The sequence below is a fragment of the Symphalangus syndactylus genome, chromosome 7 (assembly GCF_028878055.3).
Source record: "Symphalangus syndactylus isolate Jambi chromosome 7, NHGRI_mSymSyn1-v2.1_pri, whole genome shotgun sequence".
Taxonomy (NCBI): Eukaryota; Metazoa; Chordata; class Mammalia; order Primates; family Hylobatidae; genus Symphalangus; species Symphalangus syndactylus.
The window spans coordinates 17,478,778-17,498,633 of record NC_072429.2 but is presented as its reverse complement, the minus strand read 5'-3'; the positions used below and the strand labels follow the sequence as shown (position 1 = coordinate 17,498,633).

Sequence of the window (19,856 nt, the reverse complement as noted above, 5' to 3'; positions counted from 1 at the left end):
AAGCCTTGTCTTTCCAAGAGAATAAAATCCTGGTTTTGAAGCACCTCTCAAAATAATTTATTCTTCTCCACTGACTAACTGCTTTGGCCAGAAATCATGAATTTATAGTACATTACGCCAAAGCAAAACACTCTAATAACTTAATCAAACATTTAAAATCCAGCGCACAGCCATATAATATACAGAAGCAGTTCTCTCAGCTCTCTCGTTAAAGGTCAATCACCATTTTTATTCCAAACCTCCACATCTTGGAGAAGCCGTGCGCACACACACAGATTGAGAGAGAGACAGAGACAGAGAGAGAGAGAGGGAGACATAAGCATTTTGAGATTCAAAACTTGGCTGACATATACCCAGGCTCACAACAATTCTCCTTGTTATGCTTTGAAATGCAGAAGTCGATTCTTCAGCTATTTTTTTTTTCAAATTCTAGCAAAAAAATGGGATCTAAAGAATAAAAAAAACCTAAAATCTAGTTTTTTTGATCTTCAAGACATTGAGGGGAAAGAGCGAGGCCCAACTCTCAACAGATTAATGTGGGCTTGCCCACTAAGGATAGTAATATAGAAATAAGAACGATAATTCGCATTGTTTTGTCTGTATGTCTTTTTAGAGTACTTTAACACATACATACTTTCTGACAACACCCTCGTTCCTATCAGACATAAAAGACTATTAAGTTCATCTTTCAGATGAGAAGAAGCATGCTTCAGCAGCTTCTGATGGGAGAACAGGGAAAGAATGCCAGTTTGGTATGTATTTGGCATGGGATGTTTGACCTAAGACATGGACTAAAGCCAATGACTAAAAATGTATTTAGCACACTTAGTCAAATAAATTCCTCTCTCTCTCTCCTTATTCATCACTCTTGGGCCGTGATGATGACGAGGGAGAGGAGCAATGCTGAAATTACTGAGTGATGGCTGTGCCGATCTCAAAATGAAGCACTTCATATGGGTAATCTCATAAGAGCCTCATAAAGCGGGCGAATGGAGGCATGGCGTACATGCATTTAACTTGTAAGTGAACCTGAGCATAGGCACCCAGCAAAAATTAAGGGGGAAGGAGTAAGAGAGGGTGAGAAATTCAAGGTGAAGATCCTACGGCCATTCTTCTCAATGAACCTATGCCCGCAAATGACCCTGAGACGAGGGATGTGAATCTGCTCTTCCTGCGGTCTCACAGTCCTCATCTGCTGCTCACTGTATGAGCACTTCATGGAGTGTAATTTCAGTAATCAATGGTACTTCTCAGTATACATGGCCCTACATGTCTTGTTTCTAGGAGCTATACCTGTCAATCATTTTGAATATATTCCATTTTTATCCTCCATGCTAACTCTACAAACAGGTCTCTCTTTAAAAGGTAACTCCACTGAACAATGATTAACCCCATTTAACAGATGTTACTTGCAGCTGCTAAGAAAGTTGCCTGGAGTCTCATGACTGGTAAGTGAAATGAGAAGATTTATCCAGATTCAAATCCAGGTCTATCCTAACTCTAAAGTTCATGCTCTGAACCTCTGCATTCTTAGGCTAGTACCCACTAAACCCTTCAGGAACATAACACACATAACAGAAGCTGACTTCTCTCTACTGGGAGCAAAATTACTCTTACAGTAATTTAAAAGAATATATTTGCCATACATATGCATTTAAATATGTAATCTAATTATTTGCTTCACATCTAATGTAAGAGTAAATGGAACTCTGGGTTAGAGCTAAAAACATCATGGTTTTTCTGTTCTTTGGAAAAGCAGAGCTAACACACCAAGGCAACTTAAACTTTAAACGTTGCACGCCGCATTAAAATTTCATGAAAGTCAAATTCCTTTCTAGCCTATTTCCTTTTCTGTAAGAGGAGGAAATTGGATAATCCAATATCTCAATCTCCTTCTAAGTCCTGAATGTTATGTTTTCTTTTCCTGGTACCTGGATTCAGAATAGTCCTGGATTCAAATCTCAGAACTGTAAATTTCTTTAACTATCTGACTTCCAGATTTTTTCCTCTGCCAAAATGAAACTTTTTTTTAAATATACATCTTAAAGAGTTTTTAGTCACAAAAATGACCAAACTTTCAGAAAAGGATAAATGTATTTTGAGTATCCCTATATCCACCACTTAGATTCAACAATTATTTTCATTTTGCTACATTTGTTTTATTTACCGAACCATTTTGAAGTGCAGCAGATCCTTGAATAATGGCATTTCCTTCAATGTCCCTTCACTGTAACTTTTTTTTTTTTTTTTTTTTTTGAGACGGAGTCTCGCTCTGTCACCCAGGCTGGAGTGCAGTGGCGCAATCTCGGCTCACTGCAAGCTCCGCCTCCCGGGTTCACGCCATTCTCCTGCCTCAGCCTCTCTGAGTAGCTGGGACTACAGGCGCCCGCCACCACGCCCGGCTAATTTTTTTTTGTGTGTGTTTTCAGTAGAGACGGGGTTTCACCGTGGTCTCGATCTCCTGACCTCGTGATCCGCCCGCCTCGGCCTCCCAAAGTGCTGGGATTACAAGCGTGAGCCACCGCGCCCGGCCCCTTCACTGTAACATTGATTAGGAAAAAAATCACTTCCCAGCTGAGACCACTGTCTCTGTGGAGTTCACTATGTCCCATATCTGTATGGGTTTTCTCACAGCTTCAATTCAGAGCCATGCATGAAATTTGGTTGTTATATCTGTCTCTTGAGTCTCTTTTTAAAATAATTTTTTTGAAGTATAACACGTACAGAAAAATGTACAAATCGAATTTGTACAGCTTGAAGCATGTTCACCCACTGAACAGATCCATGAAACCTCTACCCGGATCAAGAAACAGCTGATGACACGCCCCAGAAATCCCTTAGCGCCCCTCTCCATTCGCAACTCCCCATTGCTTAACACCACCTCGGCTTTTAACACCATAGATTAGTTTTGCTTGCTTTTGAAGTTTATACAAATGGAATCAGGTAATATATATTCTTTTATGTCCGGCTTTTGTCCCTGATTAGGCTTCTGAGATTTACCATGTGGTTACAGACAGCAGTTTTTTTGGGGCATTGTTTTCATTTTCTACCAGTCAATTCCATTACGTGAATACACCACAATCTGTTGATTTATTCTAATATCAGCGAGTATTTGGCTTATTTCCAGTCTGGGGCTATTACAAATAGTGCTAATATGAACATTCCTGTGCATGTCTTTTTGTAGGGTATGTACTCAGGAGTGGAAGGTACATGTACGTTCAGCTCTGGTTGGTACTGCCCATATTTGAGAGTAACTGTATCAATTACTCCCATAAGAGTATATGGTAAATGCAGTTGTTTCACCTCATCACCAACACTTGATATTGTAAGTTTTAGCCATTCCAATTAGTGTGTGGTATGTGTCATTGTGGTTTTATTCTATACTTCTCTAAAGACTAATGACACACTAAGCAACTTTTCATATGATCATTGGCCACTTCTCGATCTTCTTTTGCGAAGTGTCCAAAACTCTCACCCATTTTTCTACTGAGTCATTTGTCTTTTTCTTATTGATTTGTAGGAGTTCTTCTCAATTCTAAAATAAGTCCTTTGTCAGTTATATGCACTGCCAATATCTTCACCCACTCTGGGACATGTTCTTTCACTCAATAATGTATTTTGGTGAATTATTTATTTTAATGTAGTCCAAATCATCTTTTCTCTTTAGTGTCTTCTGTGCCTTGCTTACGAAATATCAACTACCTCAAGGCCATGAAAATATTCTGTTATTTTTATGTTTTTGAGATGGAGCCTTGCTCTGTTGCCCAGACTAGGGTACAGTGGTGTGATCTTGGCTCACTGCAACCTCCACCTCCTGGGTTCCAGTGATTCTCCTGCCTCAGCCTCCCAAGTAGCTGGGATTACAGGCACACACCACCACACATGCCTAATTTTTGTATTTTTAGTAGACATAGGGTTTCACCATGTTGGCCAGGCTGGTCTCGAACTCCTGACCTCAGGTGATCCACTCACCTCAGCCTCCCAAAGTGCTGAGATTACAAGCGTGAACCACCACTCTCGGCCAAAAATTATTGTTATTTTCTAGAAGTGTCTTTATTTTATCTTTCTACAATCCACTTGTAATTGACTTATGAATGGCATTAGTAGGGATCAACAGAACAAGTTTTCCATATGGTTACCCAATTACTCTAGCACAACTTATTAGACAGACCATCCATTCCAGGTGGCCTCACAGAGCCACCTTTGTTACAAATCAAGTATCCTTCTGTATCTGGGTCTTCTAGACTGTCTTTGCTTTTCTTGGTCATTTGCATTCCTATATAAATTTAAGCATCATCTTAATTTCCACAACAACCAGCTGCCGGCATTTTGATTAGGACTGTACTGAATCCATCCATCAATTTGGAGAGAGTTGCCATATTTGCAATGTTAAGTATTCCAATACATGAGCACCATGCAGCACTCCATATATTTGACTCATCTTTAATTTCTTCCAGTAATGTCTGTCTGTCTGTGTTAAGGCCTGTGCATCTTTCATTAGACTTATTCCTAGGCACTGGTATATATACACATATATATATTTATTTTGAGACAGAGTCTCACTCTGTCACCAAGCTGGAGTGCAGTGGCACAATCTTGGCTCACTGCAACCTCCGCCTCCCAGGTTCAAGTGATTCTCCTGCCTCAGCCTCCCGAGTAGCTGGGACTACAGGCACGCACCACCACGTCCAGCTAATTTTGTATTTCTAGTACAGACGGGGTTTCACCATCTTAGCCAGGATGGTCTCCATCTCCTGACCTCGTGATCCACCCACCTCGGCTTCCTTTTTTTTTTGAGACAGAGTCTCTCTCTGTCGCCCAGGCTGGAGTGCAGTGGCGCAATCTCGGCTCACTGCAAGCTCCGCCTCCCGGGTTCACGCCATTCTCCTGCCTCAGCCTCTCTGAGTAGCTGGGACTACAGGCGCCCGCCACCACGCCCGGCTAATTTTTTGTATTTTTTAGTAGAGGCGGGGTTTCACCGTGGTCTCGATCTCCTGACCTCGTGATCCGCCCGCCTCGGCCTCCCAAAGTGCTGGGATTACAAGCGTGAGCCACCGCGCCGGGCCCCACCTCGGCTTCCTAAAGTGCTAGGATTATAGGCATGAGCTACTGTGCCCGGCTGGCATTGGTATCTTTTGGTGCTATTATAAACATAGTTTTTTTTTTTAAATTTCCCAATTGTTTGTTGCTGGTATATAGAAATTGTATTTTTTTGTTTTTTGGTGTATTGACCTTGTGTCCAGTGACCTTAGAAATCTACTTAAGAATTCTGATAGTTAGGAAGAATAGCTAACGTGTGCTGGGCTTAATACTTAGGTGATGGGTTGATACATGCAGCCTTTGTGCACCTATCAACACAATCTACAATCTAATGTGCCACCATGGCACACATTTACCTATGTAACAAACCTGCACATACCACACATGTACCTCAGAACTTCAAATTTAAAAAAGAATTCTGATAGTTTATGTGTAGATTATTTTGTATTTTTCATGTACTCAATCATCTTGTCTGCAAATAATGACATTTAAATTTGTTTTATTCCAATCTTTATATCCATTCTTTTTCCTTGGTCCTGTGGTTTTTTGGCTCCTCTCTCTCCTTCCCTCCCTTTTCTCTCCCTTCCTTCCTTTCCTATTCTTCGAATCATTGCCAGAACCAGAATTTCCAATACAGTATTTAATAGAAGCTATGATGGCAGGAGTCTAGTTCTGTTAGGAGAAACGTTTTCAGTATTTCACCATCAACTACGATGTTTGCTGTAGGTTTTTTGGTAAAGAACTTCCCTTTTATTCTTAATATGTAAAATGCTTTTAAATCACAAATTAGTATTGAATTTTATTAAATACTTTCTTCAGTATCTGAGGAGAGGAAATGACTTTTCTTATTTCTTCTGTTAATGTGATTAATTATATCTTTATTTTTGAAACAATAAAAGTATATTTGTTGTTCATGTCACAGCCAAATGCAAGTCAGCAGGGGCTCAGGATCCTTCTACTTTGTAGCTCTACATCCTCCTTAGAGTGCTGTCAATTTAGCCAACATAGGGAAAGATTACAAGTATGGAGGGTCATGAAGGGCATGTTGCTTCTACTGTCATTCCATAGAATTCCAGAAGCAGTCACATGTCCGCATCCAACTTCTAGGATTTTTGGAAGTGTTGACTGTGTCTGTCCTATACCAACGTCTCTCCAGTCTTTTGGTTGTATGAAGCTTGTTGCTCTTGTTTTTTCTGAGACGGAGTCTCACTCTGTCCCAAGCTGGAGTGCAGTGACACAATCTTGGCTCACTGCAACCTCCATCTCCTGGATTCAAGCGATTCTCCAGCCTCAGCCTGAGTAGCTGGGACTACAGGCGTGTGCCATCACACTTGGCTAATTTTTTTTATTTTTGGTAGAGACAAGGTTTCACCGAGGTTGGCCAGGCTGGTCTGGAATTCCTGACCTCAAGTGATCCACCCACCTCAGCCTCCCAAAGTGCTGGGATTGCATGGGTGAATCACCGCATCCAGCCTGAAGCTTGTTCTTTGTGGACTCCTTAGAAAGTGTCCATGGGCACCATGAGGCCTAAGTTCATTTTTTTTTTTTTTTGAGACAGAGTCTCGCTGTCACCCAGGCTGGAGTGCAGTGGCGCGATCTCGGCTCACTGCAGGCTCTGCCACCCGGGGTTCACGCCATTCTCCTGCCTCAGCCTCCCGAGTAGCTGGAAGTACAGGCGCCCGCCATCTCGCCCGGCTAATTTTTTGTATTTTTAGTAGAGACGGGGTTTCACTGTGTTAGCCAGGATGGTCTCGATCTCCTGACCTCGTGATCCGCCCACCTCGGCCTCCCAAAGTGCTGGGATTACAGGCGTGAGCCACCGCGCCCGGTGGAGACCTAAGTTCTTGAATGTTCATAATAGGTAGTCTGCAGTCACTGCACTTGAATGTCAGCATGGCTAAATATAAATGCTGTTGTTCACATTTTATTTTTTTAAGTTATTCACTTGTATTCTGACATAAGGTTTTGGCATCAAAAAGTAGGCCAGAAATCCAATTTTCTTTCATTATGAGTCTCTGATTGAATGCTTAAGGACTTTTTCCTTTAAAATGTAATAGTTTTATTAGAACATATTTTGTTTTGACCCCTCAGAGTTGACTTTTCCAAACATTCAGTGCATTTCCACGAGGTACCTTCTAATCATCTTTTAAGAACATTTTCTTGAATAGTAATTATCAGTACTATCAGTTTTGTTTTGTTCCATTGTTTTCTTCCTCAGAGATTCCTATTATAAATTTGTTAGAACCACTTTGCCTAACTCTCACTTTTTCTTAAATCCCTTTATCTCTATATTAATTTCTTGTTGACTTAAGAATACTCCTTTCCGTCTTCTATTTCTTTTAAAGCAGTATTCATCCATTTCTTTTTAAAATCCATCTAGATTAAAATATATGTATGTATTTTTGGCATAAAAAACATTTATTTTGCTCATAGGTCTATAAATCAAGTAGGGTTTCATGGGTCAGCATAAAAACTTTTTATATTAGAATAGATTTTGATTTACATAAAAGCTGGGAAGATAGTACTGAGAGTTCTCATATAGCCCACACCCAATTTCCCTTATTAACATCTTCTATAATACAGTTGTCATAATTAACAAAGCAATCCTGTTGGATTTATTATTCACTAAAGTCAATACTTTTTTCAGATTTTCTTAGTTTTTACTTTTTGTGTTCGTTTCAGCATCCCATCTAGGATACCACATTACATTTAGTCATTATGTCTCCTCAAGCTCCATTTGGCTGTGACAGTTTTTCTGATTTCCCTTGTTTTTCATGACCTTAACAGTTTTGAGGAGGACTATTCAGGTATTTTTTATGAAGTTTCTCAATAGAGATTTGTCTAATGTTTTTCACGTAAGACTGAGTTGATGAGTTTGGGGGAGGAAGATCACAGATATAAAGTAATATTTTCATTGCATCATATCAAAAGTACGTACTATCAAATGATTTATCAGTGTTGACACTGACCTTGATCACATGGCTAAAGTGGTGTGTGTCATATTTCTCCATTGTAAAGCTACTGCCCACTCCCTTCCCTTTTCACATAGTACTCTTTTGAAGGAAGTGTCTCTGTGAAGTCCACATTTAAGGAACAGTGAGTTAGGTTCAATCTCCTAGAGGGCAGAGAACCTACACAACAAATTAGTTAGAATTTTTCTATATGGGATCTTTCTCTTTATTCCATTTATTTATTTACTTATTTATTTCTGTGAGTATGGACTCATGGATATTTAAACTTTGGTAATAATTCAATACTTATTTTGTTGCTCAAATTGTTCCAGCTTTGGCCACTAAGAATTCTGTTTGCTTTTACGTCCTTTTGACATACTTCCCAAATTGTGGGGTTTCACATTTTGTTTTGAGCCCTCCCTTTATGGCACAACAACATGCCTCAGTCCTGGAATAAATCATTTTTCCAAGACACTTTAATTCCTTTTTGTGGGAAAATGATTTTTAAAATCATCAGCTGGGTGCTGGGCATGCTCATTGCTACTCCAGTGTTGTTGCTTCCAGGCCATCTTGCTGATAGAGCAAGAAAAGTGTTTTTTTTTTGTTTTTGTTTTTGTTTTTTTTTTTGACTAAATCTCACTGTCACCCAGGCTGGAGTACAGTGGTATGATCTGGACTCACTACACTCTCTGCCTCCTGGGTTCAAGTGATTCTCCTGCCTCAGCCTCCCGAGTAGCTGGGACTACAGGCACATGCCACCACGCCTGGATAATTTTTTGTATTTTTAGTAGAGACGGGGTTTCACCATATTAGCTAGGATGGTCTCAATCTCCTGACCTCGTGATCCACCCACCTTGGGCTCCAAAAGTGCTGGGATAGCAGGCGTGAGCCACCACACCTGGCCAGAGCAAGGAAATATTTTTTGTATATTAATTCATATAAATACACATATCAAAAATATTTCTATGTATATATTCATCGATATTAAAGTACCTACAGTAGGCTAAACATGAGTTGATACTGATGTCTCAAACTCTAGTCCATTCCCACATATTCTAGCTTTCCCCATTGTTTGTTTCTAACCACCCATTTCAACAGCAAGAAATCTATCCTCACCATCCACCATCTATTGTTCAATTCCAGTATACATGTACAGTGTCTCAGAACTGTTAAACCATATCCCCAGGGGAAACAACTTTACCAACTAGAGTACAGTTCTTCTGTGCAGTTCCTTTTGTCTTTAGTCTTACAGACTCCACTCATTTCCACAGCTTAGGTCAGCACCTTTGCTCCCTCAAGTTCAGTGACGCTGATGCATACATTCATCACAGTCTGCATTCCATCCTGGGATACCCCACTCTCCTACATGACTTTTTAAAAATTTGCATGCATTATAGTTCACTCTTTGTGTTGTAAAATTTTATAGGTTTTGATAAATGCATAGTGTCACGTATCTACCATTTCATTATCATACAGCATAGTTTTACCATCCTAAACCCCACCATCCCCCACTGTGCTTTATTCAACTTTCAGTTCCCTCTTCTCCTCTGAATCCCTAGCAACCATAGATCTGGATTGTATAAGACTATGTTTAACTTTTTAAAAAACTGCTAAACTGTGTTCCAAAGTGGTTGTACCATTTTGTACTACTGTCAGCAATGGATGAGAGTTCCTGTTACTCCACCTCACCAGCAATTAGCATTGTCAATTTTTAAAATTTTCACCACTGTAATAGGTGTGTAGTAGTAACTCACTACACACCTATTTGCATCACCCTAATGAAAAAAGATGTTGAGTATGTTTTTGTATGCTTACTTGCCAGCTGTATATCCTCTTCAGTGAAGTGCCTATTTGAATCTTCTGTCCATTTCTTTCCTTTATAGGGGGAGAGTGGTATCTGCTTACTGTTGAGTTTTTAAAGCTCTTTGTATATTTTGCATATAAATTCTTTATCAGATACATGTTTTGAAAATATTTTCTTTATAGTTTTACATTTTACATTTAGGTCTATGAATCATCTTGACTTCAATTTTGTATAAGATGTAAGATTTGTGTCCAGATTCATTTTTCTGTATCTGGACAGCCAATTGTACCAGCACCACTTGCTGAAAAGATTATTCCTTCTCCCTTGAATTATCTTTACACATTTGTCAAAAATCAGTTGATTGTATTTGCATGGGTCTATTTCTGGGCTCGCTATTCTGTCCCATTGATGTGTGTGTCTACTTTTTCACAAATATCATGCTGTCTGGATTACTATAGCTTTACAGTAAGTCTTGTAATTTCTACAAGTTAGTTTTTCTTCAGTATTGTATTGGCAGTACTTATTTTGAAGTACTTCTATTGTTAAGTTCTTTTTTGAGTTCTTCACCCCTCCTTTCAAATCCTACGTTTCTCTTATTAAATTTCTGAGTTTTTGAAATTGACTTGTTCTGTTATAATTTATATGTTCTTAAATTCTTCTAGCCAGTTTTCAACTATTCTATTACAGTTTATTTGTTTTGTGGGTATCTCCTTTTATATGTTTTCATTGTTTCTAAGAAAGTTCTGCTTCTCATACTTTTTAAAAATTTTATTATTATACTTTCAGTTTTAGGGTACATGTACACAACGTGCAGGTTTGTTACATATGTATACATGTGCCATGTTGGTGTGCTGCACCCATTCTCACACTTTTTCTTATTTAAAAACCTTTATATGGGCTTCAATCAGAATCCTTTTAACTGCTTATTTTTTAAGTGAAATAAATTTCCCTGTAGTTTTAGAATGCAGCAGTGAAATAGCCTTTTTTTTTTTAAAAAAAAAGATTTAAGACTCTAGAGCTCATTCTTGTTTTTGCAAAACAATGAAAAACATGGCCTTGTATTTTCCAAGATTTGACTCTTCTGGTGAATTCTAACATTATACTTCTCAAGGAGTTCTCTTTTTATTTCTACTATTGTTCCTTTTCTGATCAACTACTCCCAGAAGTTTCTTACCAATGTTAGACCTTTCCTAGGAAAAGAGCCTCATTTTTATTTGAAGAGTTTATAGGCCCCAGAATGTTCCAAGTATTATCAGTCATTATTACATCATGGTTCCTTTGTACTTACCATGAATTGGATCTGATAGAACTCTCTTCTATATTTGGCAGCTTTTCTCAGATTGGCCACTGTGTTTTCCAATGAGTAGAGATGGGTAATTTAAGGGATGCCCTCTTCTCAGGGTTCTAAGAACCATAGCTGCCTTCCCTCTGCTTTCTCCCACACAGGTAAGATACCACAGCAGTCTTGAAACCATCTACTGGGGATTCACTGAATTATTGCTCCAACTAATTTTATTGTAGGTGTTGTGTATGTCTTTGGTTTTGCTATCCTAGTTGTTCAGCATGCTTTTATTTGAGAGGTGAAATTTCCACTATTAAACCAACCTTGCCTTCTTTGCATAAGCCAAATTTGGTTGGAATATGTTATCCTTTTCACGTAAAACTGAATTCATTTGCTAGTATTTTGTTAGGAAATTTGTAAAAATATTCATGAATCACATTGGTTTATATTTTTTTCTTGAAATGTCCTCTTACTGGGTTTTGTTCTCAAGGTTATGCTGGCTAAATAGACAAATGTTCATTCTTTTAATAGAATGAGTTTGTATTAAGTTGCTATACTTTATTCCTTAAAACTTTGTTAGAATTTATTGCTAAAGCCATCTGAGCCTAGATTTTTTGATGGAATGTTTTAAATATTTAATTTCTCTAATTGACATAAGACAGATTTTCTATCCCTTCCTGTTTCTATTTTCAATTTCATTTACTCTTTAAAATTGTTAAGATAAACTTGTTCAAAGTCTGCTGCTATTATCACTTTAATGTTTATAATATCCATACTTATATCCCCCTTTTATTCTTCATGTTGGTAATTTAGTCTTTGGTTTTCTGATATGTCTTGTCGGTGTCTGTAATTTTAGTTGCTTCAAGAATTAGTTTGGCTTTTTAGAATTTTTCTATTATACATTCATTTCTATTTCCTGTACTTCTGCTCTTAATAATTTACTTTCTTCTGTTTTGTTGTTCTTGCCCTAACTTCGTAAGGAGGATATTTTAATCAAGGTATGTGCTTCTTTTAAAATATATACTATACATAATATATACCATAAATTGAATAATATAGCCTAAAGGCTATACATTTTCCTCTGAGCATGGCTTTGGCTGCAATCCACACATTGTGAGACACTGTATGTTTATTGACATTCAGAAAAATATGTTCTAACTTCCACTGCGATATGTTCTTCAACTCGGAGTATTTAGAGGTATATTACTCAATCTCAAAATATTCTGGATTTTTCTACTTTTCTTATTAACTTCTTGATTATTCCTGCTGTCAGAGAATATGCTCCATATGATATCCTTTGATATTTGTTGACTTGCTTTCTAGATCAGTATATAATAAAACTTTCATATGCCCTTGAAAAGATGTCTATTCTATGTTGTTTAGAGTGTTCTCTATATATCAATTACATCAGGTTTACAAATATTGTTATTTAATATTCTATATTTTTACTAAGAACTGTACCTCCTTGTTCTATTAATTACCAAAAAGTGTATCTTAACTATGATTATAAATTTGTCTATTTTTTTTTTTAGTTCTGTCAATATTTGCTTTCCATATTTTCAGGCTATGTTTTTAGACAGATACAAATACAGATTTGGTATATCTTCCTGAGATATTTCCTATTTTACCATTATAAAATTCCCTTTTTAAATTTAATATTTTTTCTTTAAAGTCTATATTATCTTTAACAGAGTGACACTAACTTTTCGGTTAGTGTTTTCATGCTATCTTTTTTTTTTTTTTACTTTCAAGTTTTCTCTATCCTTATGTTTAATGTTATTCTTTTGTAAAAAGTATATGTTTGGTATTTTTTAAATACACTCTGACAATCTATGTTAATTGGAGAATTAGTGCATTTACATATAAGGTAATGATATATTCATGTTTAAATGTATCATCTTACTGTTTATTTTCTATTTGGTTCTATGTTCATTTTCCTTCCCTTTTATCCTTCATTTTAATTAACTACATATTTTGTATCATACTGTGCTCCTTTCCCCTGAGACTATCATAATTTTTTGGCTTTTTTTTTAGAGGCTATGCTACAGATTTCAACATACATCTTTGACTTAATAAGACAATAAATATTAGCACTATTACTTCCTGAATAATTTAAGGATCTTAGAACATTTTAATTCCATTGACCCTTCCAATTTTGTGGTACTGTTTCTATTCTATTCTAAGCTTTTTTTGAACTTAAAAGTCAACTCCCATGTTTTTCTTGACATTGACTTTTTTAAAAGACCAGGGCAGCTGTCTCAAAGAATATCCCACTTACAAAATGTGTTTGTTTCCTCTTGGTTTAACTTTTTCCTGTATCCCATCCACTTTCTGGAAACCAGACATGAGATCCAGCTAAATTACGTTTAGGTAAATATATTAAGCAAAGTACTTTGTAGGTGATACTTTGAATTTTATGTTTTATCACATCATATTTTATGATAATTCTAACTTCGTAATATTCTTGCATAGATTACATGAGATGGTGTATGTAAAGTGCCTGACATGCTATCTGACATATGATGAAGAGCAGAATTTCTCAACTTTGGTGCTAGTGACATTTTGGGCTGAATAATTCTTTGTTGTAGGGCCGTCCTGTGCATTTAAAGATGTTGAGATATTCCTGTACCCCATCTGCTAGGTAGCATCTCCCAGTTATGACAATCAAAAATGTATCTAAACATTACCAAGTGTCCTCTGGAAGGCAAAATTAGGCCCAGCTTAGAATCACTTATATAGAACAAAAATTCAAGTGCTTTAATAAATATTCCTGAAGCACTAACTATCATGCCTTGCTCAAGTCTGTGAGATTAGGAGCTAAATGGGACATGAATCCTGACCTCAACATTCATGGTTTTGGGAAGAAACAATCCAGAAAACAGGGAATTAAAATATGGTGTCATAAGTGCTGTGATAGGAAGACACCTGTGTTATGAGAGTAGGGGCACCTAACTCAGCTGGAGGCATAGGGTCCTTTCATGGGGGAATAGAGAATTTTGAGTTGAGACCCAGAGGACAGACTTCCTTTTCCGTTCCTAGGAAGACCCAAGAGAACAAACCAATAATGACTACTCAGAGTGGAAATAAACCCTCCAGAAATGAAGTATGATAACCCCTATTATTTCCAGGCTCTATCTTAGAATATGATCAATAAAGATTTATCCATTACAAAATACAGAGACACAGATAAGGTGAGGCAGGAGTAAGAGCTAGAAATGGCACAATCCGCCATCATATTGTTAATAGCAAATGTATTATGTTTTCCAATTCTACATCCCCCAGTCTGTATGAAAACAGAACGAATAACCAAAACCAGATTAATGCCTACCAGGATTAATGTCACACACATCCCTTCTTGCTAACACTGAAAGGTATTATGAGAATGACTATTCAGCTGTGTATATGAACCCAGCTGCCTGTGTTTCTAATCTTCTTCCTAAGTACTTCTTCAGATCACTTGCAATAGAAGGCAGAGATTGGCTAACTGTTCACTAAACCTGTTTCCTCTACTTCCTGGGCACAAAGCTCAACTAACTTTCCTCCCTCCTCTGTAGTTTCCTGTGACCACATGACTGAGTTCTAGCCCAAAGTATGTGAGACTGGAAGTGACATGTACTTCTTGAAATCTGCAAACTTCCCATGTGAAATTTTTCATGCTGTTTTCTCTTCTCCTGGCTTGATGCAGACAAACATTGGTATCTTGGAAGCCAAGATTTAAGGAGGGTAAAGTCGAGGAGAAGAAGACTTTGTCCCTGAGTCTCCACTTGGAGGAGAGAGGCCTTATCAGGAATGTCCATATTGGGTTTTACATGAATAAGTAAACGTCCACTGTGTTAAGTCACTGAGATTTGAGGGTTTATCTAGCACAGCAGCTAGCATTACTCACCTAATACACAAACACGGAGAAATAATAAGGTTTCCTCTGCAACTGTAATCCATTCAGTTCCCCAGACAGGCATGGATATTTCAGCCTTGTTCACCAAGCCAAAGAAAAGAGGCTTTGCCAAAATATTTCACCGATATTCCCTGGAGTTAAATGTTTATGCGAGAGGCTACTCTCAGGGCCCTTACTAAAGATCACACTTCATCTAGTATCTGCTGCACATGAGTATGAAAGAACATCATCTTTCATGTCAGACAGAAGTGGCTTTGAATCTTGGCTCCCCTCCTGACCATTCTTTGACTCAGTCTCTCCGGGTCTGTTTCTTCATCTGCAAAATGAGGGTATTTGTGGCAATAAAGAAATACAAATAGCATGTAAAACACTGGCATAGTTCCTGGCATGTCCAAGGTACTCAATTAGTTCCTTCCCCAAAACCAGGAAATTAATGAATTGGGAATTGTTTTCACTCTTCTAATCAGAAGGCTAAGCAAGGGGTGGCCTTTTCACAAAGGACCATGTATTGATCTTTCTGTAGAAATGCTGAATATTTCATACAAAGAACCAGGTTCAACAAATACTTTTATGTTCTCTTTGGTCTAAATAAGAATAACTTGAGTGTTAAGAAACTTAAAAATAAATGTGTAAACAGAGACAACATGCATTCTTTTCATAACTATTTTCCCATGCAAGAAATAAATGTCATATTTTCAAACCAAGACCAGCAGAACATATGCTGGGATTTGACCCAGAAGGAGAACAATAAATGAGACGGTTCACACAACAGAGAGGGTGGAAAGCATTTTTCTGGGTAATACTAATTGACGTGCAATGGGGACCTTCCCTGTTCTTATGTGGCCCCAGATAAATTGACTCTGGGGGAAAAGATGGCACATCTCAAAGCTAACTAGTCAGGAGCAGGCACACCACCTTACCCAAGCCCACCTCTGTAAATGAGATTTGGCAACCAGACAGGTAAACAGAACACAGTTCTTTTAGGGAAGCCGGCAGAGCCGTGAGCTCTTGCAGCTTCATCCCTCTGACTGCATAAGAAAGAGGCTGAAATGTCAGGGCAACCAAGATTCAGAGAGAACTTTGAAGAGAGCCACCCACCAGCATGACTAAGTGCTCTTGGGGACAATCCCTGTTCAGAAAGCAGAAAGCAAATATCCAGATGTTATGAGCTGCCAGATGTGATTAACAGAGGAAAGGTGAAGTTGCCTACTTAACCATCTGAGCAGCCCTCCCTCAAAGTAATCCAAGAGTTTTCTGCAAAAGTATTCATCAACAAAACAAATGGAGGCTCCAACTGTCTTCCATTCCCATCCCTTTTCCTCTCTCCCTCTCATTGAGTCAGAACAGTGGCCTATTTTTAAACCACTGGCAATGTATTCTCTCGTGGAAACGTGGGGGCTTCCTGACACAGGCTGATGCTCACTCACAGGAGATACAAGTGCGCTGAAGGCTGCGCCCACTCACCAGTCCTTCCTCTCCCCACAAGAGTGGGGCAGAGAACACTTAGGGAGGAGAGGGCCTCAGGAGGGAGCTTCTGCCTGTGCAGAAGACTAGGGATTATCTGATGCTGGATCTCATGACAGGGATAACTGCAGACTTCCCTCCTCCGTGGAAGGGAAGGTTTACACTTGGGTAAAAAACAGCCCCTTATACAGGTACCAAGACAGAGCTCAAGCCTGAGAAGAAGGGAAACAAACCCTGGAAGCTGATTCTAGCAACTTTTACCGAAAAGGAGTGTAAGTGGATCTCAGTGTTTCTTTAACATGCATCTAATGTGCCTTAAGTATAATAGCAAACATTCTACTAAAAGACTGGAGACCTTTTTTAACAAGGTTATAAGGCCAATTTATAAAAACAAAACAAAATAAAACAAAAAACACTAAAATGAAATAAATACTTTAAGAAAGGAGGTTGTGCTGTACTTACAGTCGCTCCAGCTGCTTCAGGTCCTGGAAGGCGCCTCTCTCGATGACGCTGACTTGGTTGTCTTCCAGATGCCTACAACCACAGAGACGGCAATGACTAAGGACAAAGCTGGGCTCAGGGACCCTCATACTAGGCTTCATGCCATGCAGGCATGGTCACTCAGCCCTTCCCATGACCATCAGGGTCCCTTCAACTGGGATCAGTCTGATGGGACACGATAACTCATATCCCAGCTTGGTGTCACGGTAACCAGGGTTTTGCCGCCTGCACACTTCTACCTGAGAGATTGGTTTCCATGCCTCTATTTTAAGAATGTTCTCAGTAAATGTCCCCCCAAGCACTGCAGGATGTTGCGCAGAAAAGGAAGAGGTAAAAGCTGCTCTTTATAAAAACCACACATAGATTCAGCATCTCTTCCCTGGGAGCTCCCTCCTCCAAGGATTCAAAAATACTTCATTGAAAAGGGCCTTCCCTGCTCACCCTAGTAGAAAGGGTGAGGCTATTGTGAAACGACTGGCTGTTGCTAAGAAAACCAGCCTGGTCCCAGGAACTCCTCTCACCGAGAGCCCAGCTAATCCCAACCTCATGATGATGGTCCTAAAAGATCAGGCTCCCTCCCTCCAGCCACACGCTTCACTCACCTGCCGAAGTCCTCCAAGCAGGTGATTACAAATCCTGAACACTCTGTATAAGTGAGTCTGGTTCATGCATGGAGTATATCCAAAGAATTTAGCATCTAATGAAATGTTTGTTTCCCTAACTTAAAAAAAAATGGCCGTTTAAATGGATGAGCTGAACAGCGGAGAAGAGAAGCAATGAAGCTATGTAGCTTCCATTGGGGGCTGACCTCAGGCTGGGAAATGACACAGATTGCACATGGTGGCTGAATGGGACTTAACGGGGATGCAGCTGTGATTGGAGAATGTTTCTTTAGAAAGTGGAGTTTAGGAAGGGCTGTGGATTCCTCTGGATTACTCAGGAGGAGAGGTACCCACAAGCACCTAAGCAAATGGCAGATGGAGAGGAAGAGCAACCCTGGGAAGGCTGCATCTTTATATCAAACTGTATGCTCCATGACAGTCTCTCCCTATTAGATGTTTCATAACCTCCTGCACTTCTCAGCCTTGACACTTGGGCCCTTGTGTTTAGTTCCCAAGTCTATCTTCCCCACTATGCCTAAGGAGCAAGAAGATAGACATTCTGTCCATCATCCTACTCCCAGTCCTAACACAGTTGCCTAGCACAGCAGGCACTTCATAAATGCTTACTGAATGAATGAAAACCTACAGAAGACTTTGGGCCATGGCACATACCGATTGTATATGTGTCTGGGACAGGTAACTGTTTCATTTGGGCTCGATGATATTTTACATTTTTGTGAATTTGTTGCCAACAGTTGAAAATCAGGATATTTCACATGTACACACATCCACACCCCGCTAAAGAAACTCCTTTTGAAAAATCAGCTCTCACATTTCCAAATATCAATTGACCAGAAGTAGAACTGGTCAGGCGAAGGTCCCCAGCCCCACAGTTTGCCATGTCCTCATCTGCTCTGCTTCTCACATTTCTATTACTTCCGGCCCCTTACAAGCTCCTCGCTTAACACCTATAGAAACGATTGAAGGGAAAGGCTAAAAGACTTGCCCAAGGAGAAATTATTTATGCCAATTCCCACAGCCAGGTAGGGTGGGCCCTCTATCTCCCAGTCTGGTGAGCATACCAGATTTAGTTTAGAAGCCCTGTTTTGCTTGCACATTAGCTGATGATATAAGAGTGGGTTAACCAGCCAACCTCTCTGAGATTCAGTTTCCTCATTGGTAAAATAGAGAAAATAAAACACTGCAAAAGTTCTTACGAGAATAAAAATGGAATAAATAAGTAAATCATCTAGCCCAGGTTCTGCTATACAATTAGAGGCTTAAGAAATGTTGGCCGGGTGCAGTGGCTCACTCCTGTAATACCAGCACTTTGGGAGGCTGAGGCAGGTGGACCAGGAGGTCAGGAGTTCAAGACCAGCCTGGCCAACATGGTGAAACTCTGTCTCTACTAAAAATACAAAAATGAGCTGGGTGTGGTGGTGCATGCCTGTAATCCCAGCTACTCAGGAGGCTGAGGCAGAAGAATCACTTGAACCTGGGAGGCGGAGGTTGCAGTGAGCAAGACTGCGCCATTGTACTCCAGCCTGGGTGACAGAGCAAGACAGTCTCAAAAAAAAAAAAACAAAAAAAATATGTTTTTCCCTTCTCTTGTCTTCCTTTACCATTCTACCATATGCAAGGAGGGACTTGGAATGCTAATAGTCTCACACCAGCACAACATGCTAAATAGGGCCCCACTTCAACACCACTGACTGGAGGTTTGCTGAGCTAAGTTTTTACTATCCATCCACCAATCAAATCAATCACAGACTTTGTAGTCATTATTTCCTTGCTGGATAACAAGGACAAACTCTAGGGTATTGTAAGTACCACGTTCCCTCTGGGTTTCTGAGGGAGCCTAACTCACCCCTTCTATAATGAATCTTAGTTCTGTGCTCATGAATCTAACACTTCAAGCTTCTTTCAGAGAGGGGAGTAGAAGAGATGCAAGGATATCTAGATGAGATACACCGTTTCCACCTTGTGCAGGCCCTGGAAAGCTGACTTTTATTGGCTTCATCAAGAAGTTGTTTTTTTCCTCCCCAAGACAAGGTCTCACTGTGTCACCCACGCTGGAGTGCAGTGGTGCAAGTTGCTGGGACTATAGGCACATGCCACCACACTCTGCTAATTTTTTTTAGTGGGGGGTGGGGGGGCGTAGAGATGGGGTTCTACAATGTTGCCCAGCCCCTGCCCAGGCTGGTCTAGAACTCCTGAGCTCAAGCAATCCACCCACCTTGGCCTTCCAAAGTGCTGGGATTACAGGTGTGAGCCATCGCATCTAGCCATCAAGACCATCAAGAAGTTTTTTGACTTC

General features: G+C 39.4%; 1 protein-coding gene across 4 annotated transcripts in view; it reads right to left on the bottom strand.

The window, feature by feature from the left end:
* Window positions 1-19,856, bottom strand: part of SLIT3 (slit guidance ligand 3) — a 653,573-nt gene that overhangs the window by 580,403 nt on the left and 53,314 nt on the right. For all 4 annotated transcript variants that reach the window (XM_055285296.1, XM_055285297.1, XM_055285294.2 and 1 more), the window contains exon 3: window positions 16,899-16,970. In XM_055285296.1, the coding sequence (XP_055141271.1) occupies window positions 16,899-16,970 (72 nt within the window). The remainder of the gene's footprint in view (window positions 1-16,898; window positions 16,971-19,856) is intronic.